This window comes from Amphibalanus amphitrite, unplaced genomic scaffold, assembly GCF_019059575.1.
Source record: "Amphibalanus amphitrite isolate SeventyFive unplaced genomic scaffold, NRLGWU_Aamphi_draft 000695F_arrow, whole genome shotgun sequence".
NCBI classification, from domain to species: Eukaryota; Metazoa; Arthropoda; class Thecostraca; order Balanomorpha; family Balanidae; genus Amphibalanus; species Amphibalanus amphitrite.
The window spans coordinates 40,324-65,188 of record NW_024882189.1 but is presented as its reverse complement, the minus strand read 5'-3'; the positions used below and the strand labels follow the sequence as shown (position 1 = coordinate 65,188).

The 24,865-nt window shown below is 48.6% G+C and overlaps 1 protein-coding gene across 1 annotated transcript; it reads left to right on the top strand.

Annotated features, from left to right (window-relative positions):
- Positions 1-3,410: 3,410 nt before the first annotated feature.
- Positions 3,411-19,110, top strand: LOC122364751. Its single transcript, XM_043335443.1, has 6 exons — positions 3,411-3,576; positions 3,734-3,843; positions 4,294-4,505; positions 15,554-15,670; positions 15,916-16,134; positions 18,921-19,110. The coding sequence occupies exons 2-6, from the start codon at positions 3,744-3,746 to the stop codon at positions 19,092-19,094; spliced, it is 822 nt and encodes a 273-aa protein (XP_043191378.1). The 5' UTR covers positions 3,411-3,576; positions 3,734-3,743; the 3' UTR covers positions 19,095-19,110.
- The last annotated feature ends 5,755 nt before the right edge of the window (positions 19,111-24,865 follow it).

Here is a 24,865-nt window from a genome sequence, read left to right as displayed (position 1 = left end):
TGCCATTTTAGCGCTCTAGCTCTACTGGGTGGGCCACAATCTGCTGTGCAAATTTGGGCCACGCGACCTTTGCTGACCTCTGTAGGTCAAACGGCTGGGAGTGCCACCGAATGACTTGGACTGTCGATTAAGCATGTCATGACCTACATTATGTGCGAGTTTCAGCTTAATCAGAGGTGTCCCGAATCTGGGCTGAATCCGGGCTGAGACGTATTAAGTGTCGTTTATTTGCACATTTTGACCTGCCGAGGTCAAACGGGGTCACATATCGAAAAGCATTTTCTCAGGAAGGTTACTACGGCCTATGGGCTACCCGATGCTGTGCTTTGATTTGGAATTCGGTCAATTCATCTACTCGAAAACTGCTGTGCAATTGTAATTTCGACATAGCCCACAAATGACCCTAGGTCATCGCATGACTTTGAGAGGTCAAATGAGTGTCGGGAAAGTAAGATTAGATGCTGGCGAGTCGATTGGTGCCTTTTTTAGCGCTCTAGCTCTACTGGGTGGGCCACTATCTGCTGTGCAAATTTGGGCCACGTGACCTTAGCTGACCTCTCTAGGTCAAACGGCTGGAAGTGCCACCGAATGACTTGGACTGTGGATTAAGCATGTCATGACCTACTTTGTGTGCGAGTTTTAGCTTGATCCGAGGTGTCCCGAATCTGGGCTGAATCCGGGTTGAGACGTTTTGAGTAGAGTTGCAAAGTTTCCCCCAAAGTCTGCTACCGGCACCGCCCCGCCCCACAAATTTTTTTGGGGATACCGGCATGCTACCACGCCCAAAGCAAAAACACCACCAAATTACCGGCATACTAAAAAACCTACATTGTTGATTCCAGTTTACCCCTACAAGAGATGCCACATTTTCCTCTTAGTGTCCAAAGTTTGAATCATATGCTAATAATTTTTTTTGTGCAAAACAAAAAATACCGGCTTGCTACCGGCAAGACATGTCAGATACCACAAAAAACCTGCGGTAGTGAAAAATTACCGGCATGCCGGTAATGCGGTAGGGAAACTTTGCAACTCTAGTTTTGAGTGTCGTTTATTTGCACATTTTGACCTGCCGAGGTCAAACGGGGTCACATACCAAAAAGCGTTTTTTTTAGGAAAGTTACTACGGCCTATGGGCTACCCGATGTTGTGCTTTGATTTGGAATTCGGTCAATCCATCTACTCGAAAACTGCTGTGCAAGTGTATTTTCGACATAGCCCACAAATGACCCTAGGTCATCGCATGACCTTGAGCGGCCAAATGAGTGTTGGGAAAGTAAGATTAGATGCTGGCGAGTCGATTGGTGCCATTTTAGCGCTCTAGCTCTACTGGGTGGGCCACTATCTGCTGTGCAAATTTGGGCCACGTGACCTTTGCTGACCTCTGTAGGTCAAACGGCTGGAAGTGCCACCGAATGACTTTGACTGTGGATTGGGCATGTCATGGCTTACATTGTGTGCGAGTTTCGGCTTGATCGGAGGTGTCCCGAATCTGGGCTGAATCCGGGCTGCGACGTATTGAGTGTCGTTTATTTGCACATTTTGACCTGCCGAGGTCAAACGGGGTGACATATCGAAAAGCAGTTTTTAAGGAAAGTGACTACGGCCTATGGGTCGATGATGTGCTTTGATTTGGAATTCGGTCAATCCATCTACTCGAAAACTGCTGTGCAAGTGTATTTTCGACATAGCCCACAAATGACCTTAGGTCATCGCATGACATTGAGCGGTCAAATGAGTGTTGGGAAAGTAAGATTAGATGCTGGCGAGTCGATTGGTGCCATTTTTAGCACTCTAGCTCTACTGGGTGGGCCACAATCTGCTGTGCAAATTTGGGCCACGTGACCTTTGCTGACCTCTGTAGGTCAAACGGCTAGGAGTGCCACCGAATGACTTGAACTGTGGATTTGGCATGTCATGGCCTACATTGTGTGCAAGTTTCAGCTTGATCGGAGGTGTCCCGAATCTGGGCTGAATCCGGGCTGAATCTGGGCTGAATATGGGCTGTCTTGATCAACATCATTTGTTTTGGCCCTCTCTGATGAAAAGCGATGCACATTAGGATGATGCACCTTTTTTATTCTGAATCGACATTCCTTTTTTAACTGATTGCCGTTTTACCATAGTGAATCGCTCAACTGTGCACAGCATGGCGGTTAAAAAATGTGTCGCAACTCATATAACTATTCTATTTTATTTCCTATTTGCGCCTGGCATGGTCGCAAATAGCTCAAGAAGGGAAAGAAAGGGGAAAAGAGAGAAATGAAAATGAGGTGTTGCTGAAGCTTGCAATGTGTGGCAGGGGATGCCAAATGTCGTCACCGACTGCAGGGGTGCCGAATTCAGCTCGGACCTCGAATATCATGCAAGATAGCCTGCAAAATTTGGGTTTCCGCCTTCTTTTCGCCTTCGGTGGATCACGTGATCAGTTTTTACTTACGTAAATGTGTTGGATAAATGTTCCTGTTCGAGTTATTGAGTGCTTTAGGTATAGGTTACCTCTTTGAGATCATATTTCATCTTTTCAGGCGTCGCATTTTTTTGCCATTTTTAAGATGGGGAAACCCATAGACTTATTAGCGACCCTTCCCGGTCGCTAATCGGGAAGAGTTCCCTATTAGCGTTTTTTTTTTTGCAATGGTTTGCCAAAATGCTCACTACAAATAAGTTAGTGAATATTGGAGCAGAAACTGACTATATTTTAATAGAAAAATGAACGATTTCTCCGAAAATTAAGCCAGCAACACAGTGACACCCACAGAGCGTGAGCAATGACGGTTCAAACGGACGGGAGTCGCTAATTAGGCACCTTACCCTAGACTCTAGAGTAAGCTAAGGTAGGTGTATGTACAATACATAATTGTCCTATGTCTATATTACAAACTTGAGATGCGAGGACGCCCCGACGCCGCTCCTGATCTTCTGACATCACCGCTGCGAGTACAGACACATGCTGTAGAGGTCGGTGACGGTCTGATCCCGCGCCATCAGCTGTGGCCAGACTCGCCCACGGCGTACCTATATAATATTGCGAGCGCATGGAATCGACCCGCTGCGCCGTATATAGGCATGGAAGCTAGGCCGCGCAAAAGGAGCAGTTTTAATTTAGTTAACCCCGACTGGAGTGTGGCCGGGCGGCAGGCTCCATGACTGGGTAGCGGGCTCCCGACATAGGCGGCGGAACGGGGAGGGCACCGGGGCACCGTGCCCCCTTTGATTTTATAATTTTACCATTAGCCCTAAGCCCTATGGGCGTTGCATGGAAAGAATGGGACCAAAAGTCGGCAGTGCCCCCCCCCCCCCCCCTTAATTGAAGGTGTTCCACCACTACTGGCTGCCGAGGCCGGTTGACGGGCTCCCGTGGCCGGATAGGTGGCCGGGTAGCGGGCTCCGTGGCCGGACGGCGGGCTCCTGCCGCGGCGGGCGGCGGTGCAGCGCTGCAGCAGCGCTGCCGAGCGGGGTCGCTGACCGGGGCGGGGCGCAGCGGCGGCCGGAGAGGGCCGCGGACGGCCCGCAGCAGACGCCGGCAGAGCAGACCGAGACGGCGGCCGACCACCGACCGCAGCAGCGCTCACACAGGTAAGTAGAGCAGCAGCCGGTCCGCCGCACACGGTGGTCGGCGAGTGGTGTGTACTTACATAGTTGATCTCCAATGCAAGTACAATGTAGGTATCTGTAGAGTGGCCTGCCCGTTAGATGGTCATTATTACCTACCTACCTACATTTTTTCCACAGAAAAAAAGAAAATGGAGGGAAGGTTACGCCTCAAAGCGAGCAAAGGCCGCCTCGTATTGATGTTTTTAATCGCCTCGGCAGTCATTTTGTGCTTCGCCGTAATCCTGCCAGGTTTGTGGTTTTACGTTACCTATCTAATTCGCGAGTATGTAAAAGATCATTTCATATTCAATTCATTCCAAAGACATTCAGTATTACACCAGGATTCTTCTGTTAATCAGAACTGGTTCGTTGAACACCACGCGTCCCTTAGCAGACGTGCATGTTGCCCGCCGCTGTCGGCGGCCGTTTCCCGTCGTGTGCCCCCCGTTCACCGGGCACGGGTGGCGGCCGTTTCCCGTCGTGTGCTCCCCGTTCACCGGGCACGGGTGGCGGCCGTTTCCCGTCGTGTGCTCCCCGTTCACCGGGCACGGGTGGCGGCCGTTTCCCGTCGTGTGCTCCCCGTTCACCGGGCACGGGTGGCGGCCGTTTCCCGTCGTGTGCTCCCCGTTCACCGGGCACGGGTGGCGGCCGTTTCCCGTCGTGTGCTCCCCGCTCACCGGGCACGGGTGGCGGCCGCAGGCGACCCTCTGTCGCGGCCGGTGCCGCGCACCTACGGCGACCTGCTGCGCGGGCCGCTGGTGCTGGGTCAGGACGACCCGGTGCTGATCGCGGCCGTGCGGGACGTACTCGACGGGCCCTCCTCGGAGCCGTACCAGCTCCGCTTCCCCGAGCAGAGGGACAGCTCGCAGAGCGGCCAGCAGGCCCACCTGCTGGACATCATCGGCAGCAGGGTAAGCCCGCCGGCCGGCCTCCGCCGCGGAACAGTGAACCCTGAACACGTCCCCCGCCAAGCAATGGAGAACAGCAGAGGCGCAACGGAAATGCTATCCCCACTGGCAGGCATAAATGCTATCGCTTGCTTTTGATCCTCCAATTCTGGATAAAATTAGCACATTTTGGTAGCCCCGGGCGAGTGGCCGAGCTTACCCCCAACCGAATCAATGCCACTAAACCATTGTTTTCCATGGGGTAATAGGTACTGAGTAGTTACGGGAGGTTTGGTTTACACCTAGTCCAAATATAAATTTAGAAAATAAGCATGTTATCATATAGACAAAGCGTCTTCAGCCTCTCGCTCTATTCCAGGACCCACAGGGTGGGGTAGATAAATTGGGACAAATTTCAACTTCCTCTAGACCGACTGTTTTTTGAGTGATTAAGATAATTTCTGGACATGCATATAGGCTATGAAAACTTTTCCATGTCATGTAGGTTGCGTGGTAATTTTGCGTCGGCTGGTCACAGAACGTGGGCTCAAGCAAACCATCATCAATTTATTCCGCGCGCACATGCATGTCAATGCTCTAATTATGCTCCATAAAATGTCTGAAAGTAGTCTGTATGACCAGACGTAAACGTTGCAGGAAGAGATGACGTTGACTCATCCTCATATATCTATTGCATCGACACCGGCTGCTCCCCCGGCTTTCCAGGGGGGTTAAAAATCAAAATTCAGTTAGGCGTATCAGAGGATCCTCGCGAAAACAGTGGCGCGAGCTTACTATGTAAGCAGCCGCGCCATGAGAAAGCGGCCCGGCGAACTGAAGGCCGGGAGCTCGGTGGTTTGAGAGCCCCAAAGCACGTGACGGCAGTGAGCCATGAGAGAGTGACCGGGCAGGTCGGGTAGGTTGCCGCTCTCCCTTACTCTTTCCACCCCGCTGCGGCGCCTGTCGCCCGGGGGCACGGACCGTCTGCGAGCACGAGTGGAGAACTTGACGGAAAGAGAAAGCACTTCGAACATGTACGAGTAGGTAGGTAGGGGAAGCCGGGGTAACCCCGGGCGCGGGGGGAGCCCGGCCACTCCGTTTCCGGCTAAATTATTCATAATAAAATGCTTAAGTGTTTGTCCTTTCAGCGTGGCAGCTGAGGTAACGCCAACGTAGAAGTTAACGCTAACAAAAATTGTATATTGTTAATGTTATAGAGCAGCCGGATACTTACTAAAGTTAAAAGCTAAAAAGACCTAAATTTACTTTCAGCTGCCAAACTATTGCTTCCAAATAACGTCGCTAGGAACAGCGGAGATCCCAAAAAGTAAGCAAAAGTAAAAATATAATATCTTGAAAACCGGTGAATATTTTTCGGTGAAATTTGGTAGATACCTATTTGGTTTCGCTCTTTCTGAAGCGAGCGCCATCATTCATCCAATTCATTAACTTTTTTGAAGGTGGGAGGGCCAGGCCTCTCGCGCTCTTTTCTTTTGTTTTTTTCCTCTTTCTCCTCCTCCTCCTCCTCCTCCTCCTCCTCCTCCTCCTCCTCCTCCTCCTCCTCCTCCTCCTCCTCCTCCTCCTCATCCTCCTCCTCCTCCTCCTCTCTCTTTCTTAAAATCATAATTTCAATTTATTATGTGCAAAAGATGTTTAATTCGCTAGTTGTTCGTGTCGTTTGTTACAGGTAGTTCGTACCTACTACCTATCTTGTTTCAGCGAGGTGGGACGTTTCTGGAAGCCGGAGCTTTCGATGGCGAAATACACAGCAACACCCTCTACTTGGAACGTTTTCTGGTAGGAATCATTTAAAAATACAGTGAATAACGCATTAAGGAAATACTTTTAATCGTTAATGCACTGCGATTGCTTCAATGTTCAGTTAAAGAATTTGCCACACATTTTGTATTTGAATTTGTATTTGACAATAGCAGACACTCTACAGCAACGCGTAGCTTTTACGTGTCCTTAGTCAGAGATGAATAAAAGAGCAAGGCAATGATGTCGCATAAACACACACACAATGACACACACGCACACACAGTACACACAGTCACGCATACAAGTCATCGCCGAGTAAAAATACGTTTCACAGCTCGTTTAAATGCCGCGGGGTCTAGATTTCTCGCGTCTCCCGGCATGGAGTTGAGGAGACTAGCAGCGCGGTACTGAAAACAGCGCTGCCCCGTCGCTGTGCGCACGGCTGAGAGGCGCAAACAGTTGTCCTGTCTAGTCGAACGCTCATCATTCCTAGTGTCAGCATGGGTATGTAAAAGCAGGGCAAGCTCGGCGGGTTCTTGATATAAAATGGCTTTGTGAGCAGCAATCGCTGTCTGCATATCACACATTTGCCGAGGCGTGTGCAGGTGCAGGTCATCCCGCGCGCGAGACACATGGTCGAACTTCTTTAGCCCCGTTACCACTCTCGCGGCAAAATTGACTACTTTAAGCAGTCTAGTATCGTTTTTAGACGAGCCGTTGCCATACACCGAGATACAATATCTCACGCGCGAGATGACCAGCCCCTGCACAATGGTTAACATCACATGCCGCGGGAGGAAGTGTCTCAGGTGGCGGAGACCTATCAGGAGGCCGACGCACTTTTGAACCACGTCACTGACGTGAACGTCCCAGCTGAGGTGACGGTCAAACGTCACACCGAGGTTTTTAACGCTAGGGCTCTCCTGAATGGTCTCGCCACCGACCCGTACGCTGACAGGTGGTAGGTTACGGGTGTTCTGGCGGGTGCCAAGGAGAAGGATTTCCGTTTTGGATTCGTTGAGCTTAAGGCCGTGGGCATGGAACCACGATGCTAAAGAAGACAGGGTGGACTCCATGCGCAGGATGAGATCAGGAAGGTTGCGTTTGACATCGGATAGGAGGATTTGGGTGTCGTCAGCGTACTGGGTCACATGAGCGTCCGGCGCGTGCAAGCTGAGATCATTGGAGAAGATTGTGAACAACAAAGGACCAAGGGCGGATCCCTGGAAGACTCCCATGGTGTTGGGAAGAGGCTTGGAAACTACTCTGTCACCGGTAGAGGAAGAGATGCAGACAGACTGAGTATGACCACTGAGATAAGATGAAAACCATGAAGGATCGATACCATAAAGCTGAAGTTTGGTTAGGAGTTGGTCGTGAGGGATAACATCGAAACATTTACTGAGGTCGAGGAGGCACAACAGTGAGACATGACCGTGGTCCATGTTCGAAAAGATACGGTTCGTGACGGAAAGGAGTGCGGTTTCAGTGGAATGGTGGCGGCGGAAACCATGCTGGGACGGGGAGAGGAGATGGTTATCGGACATGAAGGCAAACAGCTGCCGCTGTACCAGCCGTTCAACTGTTTTTGCCATGATGGGAACAATGGATATAGGACGGTAGTTTGAGACAAGGGTAGGATCACCGGATTTGTAGATAGGATGAACCAGGGAGTGCTTCCAGGAATCGGGAAAGTCACAGGAGGTAAGGCAGGTATTGACAATATGGAGTAGGATGGGACCTATGGCATCAAAACAAAGGAGAAGGATGCGAATACATATACCATCAGGCCCGCACGCACCAGAACGCTTCATGGAGAACACTACCTCCCGCAGCTCGGCCAGCGTGACAGCAGCGACACGAAAGCCGCAGGCACCAACTCGCGGTAGGCGACAAGATACATCGGGAGGCACCCCGCGGCTAGAAAGATCGGCAGCAACACGGGGCCCCACATTCACAAAATGCGAGTTCAGTTCATCTGGTGTAGCAGTCGGCAGAGCGGCAGTGCTGCTCCGTTTACTGGCGATCAGCGGGCGGACGGTACGGTACAGAGCGCTGCTCCCCTGCTCTCGCAGTCTCTCCTCGATGTCCGTTCGGCTGTCACGCCTGATCGCCGACCTGACGCGCCGGTCAAGCTCTCGGAAAGCCGATGACCTCCCCTCACGGCGCAGCACGCCCCTCCGCTGGGCCATCAGGTCAAGGGTCGCCGGGGTGACAGGTGGCGCGCGCGGGTTCATGATCGATACCGTTTTCAACGGGGCAAACCTATCGAGTACCGGTAAAAGACGCTGAGTTACGTAAAACCACTTGTCAGAAACAGATGCACAGCTAAAAACACCCGACCAGTCAACAAGGTGCAAAGCATGATGAAAACTTCGACCATTGATGCGTTTCAGAACACGCGTTTGAATGCGTATTGGCCGTTTACGGGGTTTCGGTAAATGTAAAAGTATCCGGACAAAGTAATGAGGGCTAAAAGTACACTTAAAAGCGTGAACACGTTTTACGACGTCACTAGAGTTACAAATCACCACATCTAAAAGCGAGCCTGAGGAAAAAGTAGGTTGCGTCACAAACTGCGATAAAGAGAACGACTGAAACATTTCTAAAAGACGGTCTTTTCCGGCATTGCTCGTTGTGTCAAGTAAATTACAGTTTAAGTCCCCCATTATGAATACAGGTCCGGAGTGTCGCAGCAAAACCCGCTGGAACTGCATCTCGAGCTCCTGGATATCCGCGTTCACTGCAGACACCGAACGCCTCGGAGGCCGGTACACAACGCCAACACAGAAGTGCCGGCCGGAGTCGGGCTTCACGCGCACCCACAGCGATTCCAGTCGACAGTCGTCACAATCTGAGGCCGGCTGAGAGATGACAGACGCCGTGATATGGTCGCGTATCAGTAAGGCCACCCCGCCATGACCCGCGCCGCCGGGCCGGTCGGCACGGTACAGCGCGTACCCGGGGAAGGTGACCAGCGGTCCAGCCGGGACGCAGTGGCGGGCCGAAGCCATGTCTCCGTAATGGCGCAAACGTCGTAATCGAGCCTGTTGAGGTGGTCGTGCTGCAGCGATACGGTCTTGGGAAGTAGGGACTGTATGTTGATGAGTCCCATAAGTAGGCTCCGCTGGCGACCACCGGAGCCTGAGCGCCGCCACGCGCCGCCCCCTCTGCACCCCCGGCGCCTGGCGCCGGCGCCGCGCCTGCCGCGCCGGGTCACGTGACCGCCCGGGTGCCGGTCAAGGCCGCGGCCGCCATAGCCAGTCTGCGGCGGCGGGGGCGGTGGCGGGGGCGGACGTTGCGCAGCACAGCGACAGGCCCATCGATCAGCGACGTCGTGACGGTGGAGCAGTGGTGGCGGCGGAGCCGCCCAGCGGCGACCGAGCGAAGCAGACCCGGCAGCCGACACCAGCAGGCAAGTCAACGCCAGGAACACCAAGTGACGGGCGAGGTCACGGTGCATAACGACGACGACTCGGCACAAACGTGACGGGAGCCACTCGTAGTCGCAGTCAGGAAACCACTCATGCAATTAATCACCACTCAATCAATCAATCACTCACTCAAAACACTCGCTCGTGGAGGCAGGACGAGGCCCAGAGCGGCAAGGGAGGGAGGGAGCGGAGCTCCCGGCGCCGCAGCCAACCAGGGGCGCGGCGCGCAGATTTTGCGAAGGTGATCCTTCATAGGAAGACAAGGTAAGATTCGGTGTCTGAACACCCCTGTTCTAACTCGGCTCCTGGGCCACGTAGCGACACGCAGTAAGCGGCAATCGAAAGAACGTCCAAAATAAGGAGGAAAACACTTCAGATTTTTTTTGGGTCAGGTCAAAGGTCAGGTTACCAGAGGTCACCAAAGGTGAAATGTTTACTATTTCAACATTTTGGAAACTGCCAAAGGCTATCTCGGGAACCGATAGAGCTACAGCGCCGCGGAAAAGCGCATTCGATAGCCCTTTTACAGACCTTTTTGAGTAGTGTTCCCAGATTTGACATCAGGTCAACGGTTTAGCCTCCAGAGGGCAAAAACTAAAAAAATAGCCGTTTTTACGAAAAGTGTTCTTTCGGCAATTACTTTTGACTCAAAAGAGCCATGACATTACTTTTGCCAGCATCGTGTTCCTCTCGTCGAGACGCGTCGAATGAACTATAATTTGACCTTGAAAGATCAACTTGAAAATTTGACCTCAGGTCAAGGTCATGACCGGACCGGAAAAGGTCATGTTGCATATCAGTCGATCCGCAACGTCGAGCCGAACACATCTAAGGCGTTTTCAGCGCTCTAGCACGCCTCTATCAGAAGTTATTAGCGAAAAACTCTTAGATTCTGTTCGTGACCTGAGATGACCTCGGGGACATAACGAGGGGTCACAGTTGCCATTTTCCGGTTCAGTGTGTCAATTTTACCTACATCTCGATATTTGAGAGTGTCTAGAATAGCGTTCGTGCGAAACAGACGCTTTTCAATTTTCTCCCATTGACTTAGGTATAATGGAGAGGCCTCAAAATTGACCTGACCTTAGGTCACCGATATCAAAATTCCGAGATTAACATTTTATAGATAATGTTGCTCTAATCAATCGCTGAAAGTTTCAAGACAATCGATCGATCGGTGTAGCTCTGACGAGCATTCTTATTTTTTCTAAGGTGAGGTCACTTGGCGTGACCTGGTGACCTGACCTAAGGCGACCTGGGTCTTAAATTTTGACAACATGTGCGGAAAAGATGCACGAGCAGGTGTGCCAAAAACGGCTATCTGCGAAAAACCACAGGGGGGGGGGGTGTTTAACCCACACCCCCCCCCCCCGGCCCGGCGCGGGTTAAAAGTTCACGAAAAAAAAATATGTGAGCGTACAATATAGATAAAAGGCTATATCGTTCTTGTCGTTTTTTTTTATTACCTATTGTCAATACATCAATAATTAACCCTCGCCCTGGCAGGGCATTTTCCATAACACGGCCTGGCAGGGGGGGGGGTCGATGCGACCCCCCCCCTCGCGATTGGCTCCTATGGCACCTAGAAACACCAAATTTGGTAGGTAGGTGGGCCCCCTGGAGTTCTCGCCCCTGTGCAAATTTGGTTGCTCTAGGTCAATATTTAGGGGGGTTTTGGGGGGTATAAATGCAAAAATTTCGCTAAAAACAGGTCAAAAGTTTTTCGCTTATAACTTTTGATCTAATTAAGATAGAGCAAAAAGAAAAGCACCAGTGAACTCAGCACATCAAGGCGCGTCGAATGATATACTTTTTAGCTTGCTTAAGTGTACTCAAAGTTTTTCTTAAATTTTAAGTAAACTTAAATTAATAAATTAAGTTAAAGTTAACCAAACTGCATCATATCGCATATCATTCGATTCGGCTGATCACCAGGAACACAATGATACCATTTTTTAAGCTCTAGCGTCATTATGTGCCAAGTTATTGGCAAAAAGTCATTTGACCTCAGTTGACCTCATTTGACATGACCCATGGATAAGTACACCAAACAAAGAAGCACCAAGTGACCTGCTGTTAAGTACTGTGGTTTCAAAGCACAAAAATGATAGAACGAAGCGGATATCTCCAGTATTTTCCGAATTTAGTATTTTCCCATAGGCTTAACATTACGACGTAATGACCTCTAACTGACCTCAGGTCAGTGACCTAAAAAAACCCGAACTATATGTTATACAACTCGGTGAACTTAGCACATCCTGAAAGTTTGAAGGAAATCAGTGCAAAACTGTGAGTTGGACAGGTGCAAAAAGAAAATTGAAATTTGACCATGACCTTGTACCGGTTTTGCTGACCTGGTGACCTGACCCAAGGTCACCCGGACCTGAAATTTTCAGGTCATATGTAAAAAGGTTGCCCCATAAGCTGTGCCAAATTTGGCGGCGCTGCGCGCCGCCGTTTTTACGCTATCTTCGAAAAACCTTAGGGGGGGGGGTCGCATCGACCCCCCCCCCCTGCCAGGGCGAGGGTTAACCTGACAATCCCACCCTAACCCGGCAGGCGGTGGGCCTCTCGGCCACCTTCCGCGCGGTGGGGGGGGGGATTTTTTGCCCCCCCCCCCCGTATCTCCGAAACTACTGGACAGATCCGTAAAATTCAAACGGCATTCGATAGCCCTGTCAAATTTGTCTAGGGAACTTCAATTTCATTGACCTCGGGGTCACCGATGACGTCACAGGTCAGGTCAAAGATAAAATGTTTCACCGTTCACGGATCTTCTAGGGAATGCGCTATAACATCGAGTAAAACGCATTTTGTCGAAAATCAGCGATAGGGCGTTAGTTGCCTAGTACATATGTTGCTATTAGAGGTCACTGATAAACCAGGTCAGCTCACAGGTCAGGTCACCAAGGGTCAGCACATGAACCCAGCTTTACTCGGGTTGTGCGATGCATGTTTTATGGCCAATTTTTTTTTTTTCATTTCCAGCTCAATGGTGTTCCGTGTTGGTTATAAGACCATCTGGTACGGTTTAGGTCACTTTCTGGTGTAGGTCAGGTCAAGGTCAGGTCAAAAAGTCACATGTCAAAGTTAATAATTTTGCATAAAATGGGCATTGATTCGATGCAGCCCGTCACAGCGAGTCTAATGGTGGTCTTTGTTGTGTGCTACATGGTCTAGAGTTGCTAAAAATTGAGTTTGAAAATTTGACGGCATCAGTTTTGAACAGTTTTTTCGCTATAACTTGGCCAAAAATAGAGGTATCGATCTCAAATTTGGTATGTGGATAGAAGACGGTAGGGACTATTACAAATATTCCGTTTTTTTCGAAGTTCAAAAACTTGTTAGGATTTTTCGGCTATGATATTTAAAAAAAAAAATTTGGAGAGTCAAAATTCAGAAATTTCAAAAATCCGAGATAGCAGTTTTATAGCTCTGGTAATTTTACACCATATATGGCCAAAACATTCTTCTGTATCTCTAAAGCTGTAGGCCTGACAGCTTTTCCTGCGAAACCTTTTTTTGGGTCAAAAATGGTAGAAATGACGTCACACCGACGTCATGAGCGGCCGGCCTATCTTTTTTTAATATTTGGAAAAATATTTGGTCACAATGTGTAAAAGCTATTCACGGGAGGGTACTGAAAGTTTGGTGACGATCGGCGCAGCGGTTCTTGAGATATACAAAAAAAAAACTAAAGGGGGGACAAAAATCCCCCACCGTCTGGAAGGTTTTACTATTAATTTTGTATCCCAACTATTAGTTTTAAGTTGAGGTAGCAAAATTGGGGTCCCTGGCGTGCAATTACCGGTTTGGCCACTCACAACATCGAGAAATGCTTTAACTCGGCGATATTTTATTTCGAAGCCTGCAGTTTTCAGATTTTTTAATATTTTACTAAATCTTGGTAAAAGATAATTGTTGGTTTGGTGGTAGGTACCTATATGCTGCCTTGCGCGCAACATCTGTGGCACTTTTAATTTAACCCTCGCCCGTATATTGGTGCTTTGCCAGCCGCGAACGGCGAACGTATAGGGGAGGGGGATCCGTTGGACCCCCTCACTTTACGTTCGGCCCCTAATCGAGCTAGAGCTTCGCGAAAAGAAAACGAGCGTGTTGCACGTGGCGAGAGGAAGCCCAGGATACCTATCCAGCTTTTAGGTCCTAGGTCATTGCACGGCCTTCCAGGTCAGGTCAATGACCCAAAAGTCGGGAAAATTGGGACCTGTCAGAACTCAGAACGTCGTAAAGCGAGCATGTTCAGGGTTTCTCGGGGTGCTGATCACGAATTTCATGTTAGTTTTGATCACAGATAATGTCTTCATGCATTTAGGTCAGATCGGGTTAGGTCAGGTCAGGGCAACCAGTAGGCGTCCTGCCGGGTATTCATAGTAGGTGTCACTGTCAACCACCACTGAAAGCTTCGTAATGTGTTACGAACGCACCAAAACTACTTCGTAAATGTTCAAATAATTGCTAAATTCGAAATTGAAATGCGCTATGAAAATAGGTGAGTGTAGACTATGCTTACAGGTCGAAAGGAATCGGTGCAAAACTGCGCAATGGACGGTTGCATAAACAGCATTTGATTTGATGGCGCCTGTGTGGCGCCTCTGTGTCCAGTGGACATGAGCCAAATCCCAATGTCACCAGCACTTGATTAGGGCACACCGGGGCAAGTCGCCCCACCGTGGTAAAACACCTCACCGATAACCGCAGGTTGTTTCTTCATTAGACAAACACTATTCGTTAGAATTGTGTTTTTCTTTTGAAAAACAACCGGAGCGGTCCTTCACCGGGCTATGTATTTCTCGGAACTGGCAAGGCTCTGAGGAAACATCCCCTCTTCCGTAAGACCTACTTCCATAAGACCTACACTGTAGTTATATGATCATTATACAGGGTGATCCAAAAAATTTGGAACCCCTAACTTAAAATGTATATAAGTGCGAAAGTATTCACTTAATTGACAAATTGCGAACACCATTAGAAAGAGCATTAAATTCTCTATAAAATCACGTCAAATTGGTGCATGTATGTTTGTAAAGCATTGGCGCACTATTAGCTTTTGGAATGAGCGTCAGAAAACTGAGTGAAACGAAATCGCCAAATGTTAACAATGCGCTGAAATCTGTTAGCACTCTATCTGTTGTCTTTTTGCGAATAAAACCACATCCAAATTCAATTTTATTAAATAAAAGTTTACACAGAAGCACACAGTAGAATAGTTACACGCGTCCTAGCTTCCGCTGTTCATCCCAGCATGTGCTCAACGCGAGCTCCGTGGGCCGTCACGCAGGCCTGCAGTTGCTTGGGGACAGCTCCGAGTCCGACTGCGCGGGTCAGCAGTCTCTGGGACAACTGGTCCCAGCAGGCCGTCAGCCTTTCCTTTCCTTGCAATAGCACGTGAATGAGCTATTTTTATTTATGAACCTCCAACAAGCGACATGTTCAGAACAGCAACGTCAATCATTGATTTGCGCATAATGTTCAAAACCGTTTCACTGAGTTTCGTGACACAAATTTTATAGGCATATGTCTAGGGCAATATTTATAGTAATAATTAACTACAACCAACTTGGTTTTATAGATAATTGAACGCTCTTTCTAATGGTGTTTGCAATTTGTCAATAAAGTGAAAATTTTCTGATTTACAGACATTTTAAGTTAGGGGTTCCAATTTTTTTTGGATCACCCTGTAATCTGTATGAGCAGACTGGAAAGTATATTGTGATACCTCTGTATGGAGATATAGCCAAAAATAGTTTTTGGAGGGATTTTAATATTTTGTTGTCTGATTTCTCTTTGACTATCTTTACCAGAGCACAGATGGCCGCTGATGGGTGCCTACTCAATGCGGCTCGGTCTTGCCATCAGAATTGGACCGGGGTGCTTGTGGAAGCGGAGGACACCAACTATCAGCGCCTGCTGGCCAAGCACAGGAGGGCCCGCCTCCTGAACGCCTGCCTCGCACCGACGCCATACCCGCAGCAGGCGAGTGGCGCACCGAGCTGACCGCAGCGGCAGCTCGGTGACCGCTGAACCAAGCATTGGTTCAGCGGTTTTGCACAGGATTTGGACTTTGCTGCATGACCATTTCACTCGACTGTAAGCATGTCCAACGGAACCTTGGGCAAAACGGACAAAACGGTACCTGCTTTTTGTTTGGATGTAACCGAGGTATAATTTGCTGAACAGAAAGGGTGTTCTGCTGGTAACAATACTCTACCCCTCCACAGCTGGCGTTTGAACATATCCCGGGTACATTAATATCATATGTGTTCCCCGGGTTTACCAGAGAAGACTTGGATGACAAAATGCGTCTGAAGCAGTGTTACCCGCTCTACTCGATTTTGGCGGCTGCGGGACTGACTTCGTTGGACTTTCTCAGTCTGGATATCGAGGGCATTGATCACCTCGTTCTCAAGAGCTTGCCATGGAAAAAGGTCGATATAAAGGTACTTAGTGATGTAAAATGGATATAAAACGCAGTCTGAAGACTTCAGTGTCATCTATTAGCTGTTTTCACGACGGGCTATCTGGAGAATGTACCAAATGTGACCAAATCTGCACCAAAGTTCTTTTACAACACATATATTCATATCACTAATTTCAGTGTTTGAATCCAAAATAATGCATGATGATTTGAAAAGCAGGTATATAAGAATTAAGGAACTGTGTAATGGAAGCTGATAACTTCTGAGAAATAGGTAGAATGAATCTAATTTGACCAAATCTGCCCCAAATGTGCACCAAATGTGCACAAAATATACACCAAATGTGTACCAGATAGCCGTCGTGAAAGCGGCTAATATATGTAAATTTGATTTGATCTTGGTAGGCGACATGACTGTGATGGTAGAGATCAGAGATGTCAATCGGATACCAACTTTTTGGTATACTGATACCAAACCGATACCAACTTGGCATTTGGTATTTCAATCGTAATGTGTTTGGTATTTTATGGGTATCATGAACCCTCAATAATGTATAAAAGGCTAAGAAATCGGTAAAAAGTTGGTATTTCCCCCATTTTTCCAAGTTGGTTTGGTTTCGGTATTTCCCCATGGTTTTAGTTGGTATTTGGTTTGGTATCGGTATTCAGATTTTCCGTAATTGACATCACTAGTAGAGATCAATTGTCTAATAACTATGATTAGCTAGCTGAGTCGGCTCCGTACATGCGAGTACGTCGGGCTCGGCTGCTGCGGCGGAATTGTGTGTGGCATTGTAGATGGCCTTAGATAGGTGGCCGTATTGTCCTCATCACCACCCCTGTTGTATCTGTTGGACAGCTTGCCCTCGCCGTGGCCCCCTGATGTACTTGTTGGACAGTTTGTCCTCACGGTGGCCCCCTGATGTACTTGTTGGACAGGTTGTCCTCACGGTGGCCCCCTGTTGTATTTGTTGGACAGTCCGTCCTCGCCGTGGCCCCCTGATGTACTTGTTGGACAGGTTGTCCTCACGGTGGCCCCCTGTTGTATTTGTTGGACAGTCCGTCCTCGCCGTGGCCCCCTGATGTACTTGTTGGACAGGTTGTCCTCACGGTGGCCCCCTGTTGTACTTGTTGGACAGTTCATCCTCGCCGTGCCCCCCCATGATGTATTCGTTGGACAGTTTGTCCTAACGGTGGCCCCCTGTTGTACCTATTTGTTGGACAGTCCGTCCTCGCCGTGGCCCCCTGATGTACTTGTTGGACAGTTTGTCCTCACGGTGGCCCCCTGTTGTATTTGTTGGACAATTCGTCCTCGCCGTGCCCCCCCATGATGTATTTGTTGGACAGCATGTCCTCACGGTGGCCCCCTGTTGTACCTATTTGTTGGACAATTCATCCTCGCCGTGCCCCCCCCCCATGATGTATTTGTTGGACAGTTTGTCCTCATGGTGGCCCCCTGTTGTACCTATTTGTTGGACAGTTCATCCTCGCCGTGGCCCCCTGATGTACTTGTTGGACAGGTTGTCCTCACGGTGGCCCCCTGTTGTATTTATTGAACAGCATGTCCTCACGGTGGCCCCCTGTTGTACCTATTTGTTGGACAATTCATCCTCGCCGTGCCCCCCCCCCCCCCCGTTGTATTTGTTGGACAGTTTGTCCTTACGGTGGCCCCCTGTTGTACCTATTTGTTGGACAGTTCGTCCTCGCCGTGCCCCCCCCCCCCGCCATGATGTATTTGTTGGACAGCATGTCCTCACGGTGGCCCCCTGTTGTACCTATTTGTTGGACAATTCATCCTCGCCGTGCCCCCCCCCCCATGATGTATTTGTTGGACAGTTTGTCCTCACGGTGGCCCCCTGTTGTACCTATTTGTTGGACAGTTCATCCTCGCCGTGGCCCCCTGATGTACTTGTTGGACAGGTTGTCCTCACGGTGGCCCCCTGTTGTATTTATTGAACAGCATGTCCTCACGGTGGCCCCCTGTTGTACCTATTTGTTGGACAATTCATCCTCGCCGTGCCCCCCCCCCCCCGTTGTATTTGTTGGACAGTTTGTCCTCATGGTGGCTCCCTGTTGTACCTATTTGTTGGACAGTTCGTCCTCGCCGTGCCCCCCCCCATGATGTATTTGTTGGACAGCATGTCCTCACGGTGGCCCCCTGTTGTACCTATTTGTTGGACAATTCATCCTCGCCGTGCCCCCCCCATGATGTATTTGTTGGACAGTTTGTCCTCACGGTGGCCCCCTGTTGTACCTATTTGTTGGACAGTTCATCCTCGCCGTGGCCCCCTGATGTACTTGTTGGACAGGTTGTCCTCACGGTGGCCCCCTGTTGTATTTATTGAACAGCATGTCCTCACGGTGGCCCCCTGTTGTACCTATTTGTTGGACAATTCATCCTCGCCGTGCCCCCCCCCCCCGTTGTATTTGTTGGACAGTTTGTCCTCACGGTGGCCCCCTGTTGTACCTATTTGTTGGACAGTTCGTCCTCGCCGTGCCCCCCATGATGTATTTGTTGGACAGTTTGTCCTCACGATGGCCCCCTGTTGTACCTATTTGTTGGACAGTTCATCCTCGCCGTAGCCCCCTGATGTACTTGTTGGACAGGTTGTCCTCACGGTGGCCCCCTGTTGTACCTATTTGTTGGACAGTTCATCCTCGCCGTGCCCCCCCCCCCCATGATGTATTTGTTGGAGTTTGTCCTCACGGTGGCCCCCTGTTGTATTTGTTGGACAATTCGTCCTCGCCGTGCCCCCCCCATGATGTATTTGTTGGACAGTTTGTCCTCACGGTGGCCCCCTTTTGCAGATGGTGATGGTCGAGTACGTTACTCCGGGGACCGTCTTCCCCAACGGGTCGTTCAATCCAGAGTTCGAGAAGCCCATCAAGGACATTATGTTCGCCAATGATTATGTGCTGGCAAAACAATTACCTACCGATATGATATTTGTGAAGAATGGAAGTGTGTTTGATAAATCATAATACATAGTAATTTGTACATGACTCTATTTACATGAGTATTTGTAAAGCTCTGACGAACTGCATTGTAAATAATTTTGCATGAAACAAAGTGAAATTTATCTTTTTTTCTTTCTTGAGAACGAACTCTGTGAGATAATCACTTATCAGACAAGCTGGGCAGACGGTTTTCAGCGATTGAATGTTTAATGAGAAACCCAACAAGCGAATACGGAGTATCCGAAGGTTGGGACTTTTCAATTAAGACAATCACTATCCTTAAGAATTGTGATTTTCTATTGAAAATCCCAACCTGAGCTACCTCTCTAGGGTACGGAAGATATCAGCACTGTTCATGTAGGACACAACGAAGCCTAATTTTGATATCTTTTTAATTTTTCAGTCCATATTTAGATTTTAAGTCCATCGGATCGCTTTAGGTAATTGCACAAGTGCGGCAAGAGACGGGCAATAGGAATAAATGGAAAGTAGGGGAAGCCGGGGGAAGTCCGGGCGCGGGGGAAGCCCAGCGACCCCGTTTCCGGCTAAATTATTCACAATAAAATGCTCAACTGTTTGTCCTTTCAGCGTGGCAGCTAAGGTAACGCCAGCAAAAAGTTAAGGCTAACAAAAATTGTATATTGTTAAAGTTATAGAGCAAAAATGATATTTTAAGGGCTTTTAGCTAAAAGGTGAGATATGTTGCACTGTTAATGTTATACCATACAGTCCTAATATTTATACGAATGTTATGTAACGACCGTTTAAGTGTTTGTAGTGAGGGGTGGCGGTGACGAGGCAGGCTGGCTTAAGTAGAACATGTTTTCGAACATCGCTGTTCTGTCGAGCGAAATCTAATTTCATTGACCTCAAGGTCACCGATGACGTCACAGGTCAGGTCAAAGTAAGAATTATCAGCATTTTGGCTTGTTCACAATTAAGACTCTCGCCGCCGGATAACACGTCGGATTAGGCCTATTTTGAAAAAAAATGAAAAATCTAAAATTGCGAAATTTTGACTATAATGCGTGTAACTCAGCTATTTTTGAAGACATTGGGCTAAAACGTTCTGGAGTAAGTAATTGGTGGGTGTACTATTACATGTATTTCTGTTTGTTTTTTTTTTCTCGAAAAGTCAAAAGGTTTTTAAATCAAAAAATTATTCTCATGTAGTTTTATACGTATTATTTACAAAATTTTCAATTTTTTTTTTAGTCCGAAATAGCATTTTGATAGCCACGTGTATTCTCAGTCCACTCGTGCAAAGAAATCGGTTGTAGCTTAAAAACTGAGTCTTTGAGAGGCATTAGGGGAGAGTGGGGTGGGTTGTATCAGTTTTTACTCCGAGACCCATAACCTCGTAAGTATCCGTGATAAACTCATTATTTCCATACTATCCCCTTCCTTGATTCTTCTGCTTTTTTGTGCAAAGTAACTTTTCCGCTACCTCTACCAGTTTTTCTTCTACGGTCTGCCGAATAGAACAATGTTTTTGATACAACTTGCCCCATGGCTTGGGTGAGTTGTATCACATGGTGGGGTAATTTGTATCACTATTTCACGTTTCAGGGAGTGTGCTTGCTTCTGGTTTTGAACATAACAACAACATTAAATGGGGTTAATACAATGTATAGGTATGCTCAAAGGCTTCACTTTATTAGACCAAACTTAGGTCAATGCAATCCGAACGAAACATCAACAGACTAGACGCAAAAGTGGCCCGTTAAGAGCAGAGAAGCCAACACATTGTGCCGAAATGGAACGAGCATTGACTAGCTACCTACAAACGCGAGCCAGGGCTTAGCTTTCGCGATCAAAAGCAACATACCCATACATACATACACACATACATGTTACAACATACCCCACCCGGCTCTGATACAACATGAACCTAGCCGCCATCTTGGAAAAAACATCCTCGTGCTAAAAAAACAGCGGACAGCTGGAGAAATCCGTTTTCACTCGCGCAGCCTTAGAACCTACCCTCACCACCGCTACGGAGATCTTTCAAATTCGTGCACATCTAAATGCCCAAAACACACATTTTCTTGCAACTTATTTTTTTAGAATGACATTAAAAAAACATAAAATCGGCTCTCACCTCGAGACGCTTCCACTCAGCCACAAGACAGAACAGGGAAAGATGGCGCCCGGAAAACCTCGTCGGCTGGTCGTGTCGCGAGCGCTATCCATTGGATAAGTTTGGCACAATTCGCCCTGATACAACTTGGACATGATACAACTCTCCCCGCTCTCCCCTACCGTAGTTCAATGTTTTGTAGCAAAATCAGCCGACCTGACGTCACTGTGACGTCATTTCCGGCCCACCAATGGTAGCTAGAAAGTTTTAATTTGATGCCGCTGAAGGTACTGCAAGATTCATGTTGGTACGTCGAGCGGTTTAAAAGATATTGCAGAAAAATGGGAGGGGGCTCTGTAAAGCCCCCCCCCCCCCCCCCCCCAGTCATGCGCGGGAATTAAGCGTTCCCAGCTGAGAACTCGAGAACCAATTGGCGCAGCGCAATGCACGAGGTGACAAACGAAAGAACGCGACGAGACGCTTCGGATGAGTAAATGATAGTTGAGCTTCGAGGTCACAGGTCGGGTCAAGGTCAGGTCAAACACCTGAAATTGGGCTTTCAGTAGCATGGACTTGAACCTCGTACCAGGCGTCTCTCGTCCTTCATATAGTCTGCGATCCTTCATATAAGTGCTACATGAGTGCCAGATCTGTGTAGGGGTCAGTCAAGCATAGGTTCGGGTCAAGTTCAGGTCAATCAGGTAAGAACGTATCCCTGAAAACCAAAAGTGGCATTCGCGGCATATGACACATGTTTTACGGGTAGGGGAGAGTGGGGTAAGATGCCCAGGGTGGGAAAGACGCCCCACCCCCTCTAGCGGGGAAACAAAGAATCGAACCTGGAAATTAACCCTCGCATGTGTAGGGGGGGGGTCGGATGGACCCCCCCCATGGTTTTTCGCGAATAACTCGCGTAAAAAGCGGCCGATCGCGACGAAACTTTCAGTACCCTCGCATTGATCAATTTGACACCTACCCTGAAAATTTCATGACCCTGACCCAAATGACCTTTGACCTGTGACCTCTTTTCCGAGACCATGTTTGGCCGGAATCGCGATTTCGCGTATGTCGGCTCGCACTAGCCGCGTGTTTGCAAGCTTTTCGTGGTTTCAAACGTTCAAACATGTGATTTGATGTTACTCCCGTGTGTGTCAAGGTCACCTGAAGGTCAGGTCAGGTCATTGACCTTTGGTGACCTCGGGTGACCTCGGGTCACTTTTCCTAGTTTTACATGTTTCTAGGCTAGTTTTTGGAGCTGAATTCGAATTTAGCAACCATTTGAACATTTACGAAGTAGTTTTGGTGACTTCGTAACATGTTACGAAGCTGTCAGAGGCGGTTGACACGTACTACGAATACCCGTCACGACGCCTACTGGTTGACCTGACCTGACCTGACCCGACCTGGTCTAAATGCTTCAAGACATCATCTGTGATCAAAACTAACACGATATTCGTGTTAGTTAGTTTTGATCACAGATGATGTCTTGAAGCATTTAGACCAGGTCGGGTCAGGTCAGGTCAGGTCAACCAGTAGGCGTCGTGACGATATTCGTGATCAGCAACACGATATTCGTGATCAGCACCCCGAAAAACCGCTTAGCAGCCACACTTTACGACTTTCTAACAGGTCCCGATTTTCCCGACTTTGGGTCATTGACCTGACCTGGAAGGTCAACCAATGACCTAGGACCTTAAAATTGGGTATCATCGGCTTCCTCTCGTCACGGGCAACACGCTCGTTTTTTCCGCGAAGCTCTAGCTCGATCAGGGGCCAAACGGCAAGGGGGGGGTCCAACCGACCCCCCCCCCCTACACATTAGAAGCTGGCAAACGCCGCACACATGCGAGGGTTAATGTTCTTAGCGTAAAGCAGAAGTCTGCCTTGTTAACTGCACAAAAATTTGCGAAGCTCAGTTGAGCAACGGCTGGCTGGTGATTGTATGTTTCTTATTTGCTGCTTTCAAAAAATATTTTGGCGTCAAAACATTGTAAATATCAAAAAAGGTAGATAATTTTTGCGTTTCTTGCTATAGTCGTGATACATTAACATGCGTGTACTGTGTCCCAAACAGTTTGTTTCAGGGTGTAGTTTTATGGCTAACAAATTGTGCTGATTTAATGTTACTTCGGTGCCTTGGGGTAAGATGCCCCCTGTCCTGATGGGGAAAGACGCCCCCCTAAATCCGTAGGCTGTCCTTCAAGCAGCCTGTCAAATAATTTATTACATACTTGTGATGAGAGACAAAGCCGATCTGGGACTATTGAGAGTCCGGTACGGTCGGGTGCTCCCCATGCCGGTCTCTCGGCCCACACAGCGACTTTTGGGCGGCATCTGACTCTGAGAGCCCTCACGACGGCCTCTGTGGGCCCCATTATTGGTTCTAAGGCCCCTCACGACATCCTTTGAGGGCTCCCACGTTGGCTCCACGGGCCGCGCTGGCATCTGAGGTCCCCACGATGGGCTCGAGGGCCCTCAAGCATCATGAAGACCTATAAGGGCTCCACAGTGGTCTCCGAACGCCACCACGGAGGCTTGTTTGGCCACGCTGGACTATGATGGCCCTAACGATGACCTCTGAAGCCCCTTACGACTACTTTTGAGGGCCCTTACGATGACGTTTGGTGTCTACTGCAGGCTCGAAGGGACTACTGATTCGTTCAGGCGATTCACGTGCCTATTTATGTCACTTTTAGTGCAGGGGGCATCTTACCCAGCGCCAGGGGGCGTCTTTTCCACCCTGTGGGGTAAGATGCCCCCTTTCACTTCTTCAGGAAAATGCTTAATAGCAAAAAAAAGTTATCATATTTCAGGCTCGAAAGTGTGATATTTTTGGAGAAAAATGATGTCGGCTTCCGTTGAAACTCCAAGTTTTGGCTTTCCGATCGTCATTTTCGAATAATATATGACATAGTCAAACCCTGGGCATCTTTCCCCACTCTCCCCTACTTTTTAGTGTAGAATATGATGGTGACATTCATTTTTTTTTTTATACGAGTACGTATTCGGTCGGAAAAGAGCACTTAAAGAAACGCATGCATCATGGTATTTAAGTAGTCGCGAGAAATTGCCAAGGAACAATTCAAGTCTTTGGAGAAGGTGGAATGATAATAAAAAATCGAAGGTAGCCATAATCAGTAGCGGCGGAACACCTTCAATTAGGGGGGGGGGGGACTGCCGACTTTTGGTCCCATTCTTTCTATGCAACGCCCATAGGGCTAATGTTAAAATGGCAAAATCAAGGGGAGGCACGGTGCCCCGGTGCCCCCCGCCCCGTTCCACCGCCTATGTAGCCATTTGATTGTTTATGGTATTGGCAGTATGATGGCGTTTAACCTTCGCCCCAGTGGGGGGGGGCATATGTTACCACCCTGTCGCGTTTTTCGCGTGTGAATAAAAAACCGCGGCGCGTAGCGCCGCGCCGCTTGGGGTAGCTTTTGGTACATCAATTTTGGACAATGTGTGAAATTTTTGACCCCAGGTCATGTCAGGTCAGGTCACCAGGTCAGGTTAACTGACCAAGCCTAAAACAAAGTTTGCAATCATGTCCAGCCTGCAGTATTTGTCAGAAAGGTTTTAAACTTCGTGGATTGCATGCTGTTATGGGCGCCTACAATTTGTATATCTCGGATTTTTTTATATCCGTGACCTAAGGTCAGCTCAGTGGAGTGACCTTTCCATTACAAGTCAATGGAGAAAAATGAAAATGCCTCTA

Coding starts and splice junctions, on each gene's coding strand:
- LOC122364751 (XM_043335443.1), top strand. CDS start 3,744: ATGGAGGGAAGGTTACGCCTCAAAGCGAGCAAAGGCCGCCTCGTATTG. Junction 3,844..4,293: donor CTTCGCCGTAATCCTGCCAG/GTTTGTGGTTTT, acceptor TGGCGGCCGCAG/GCGACCCTCTGTCGCGGCCG. Junction 16,135..18,920: donor GGAAAAAGGTCGATATAAAG/GTACTTAGTGAT, acceptor CCCCTTTTGCAG/ATGGTGATGGTCGAGTACGT.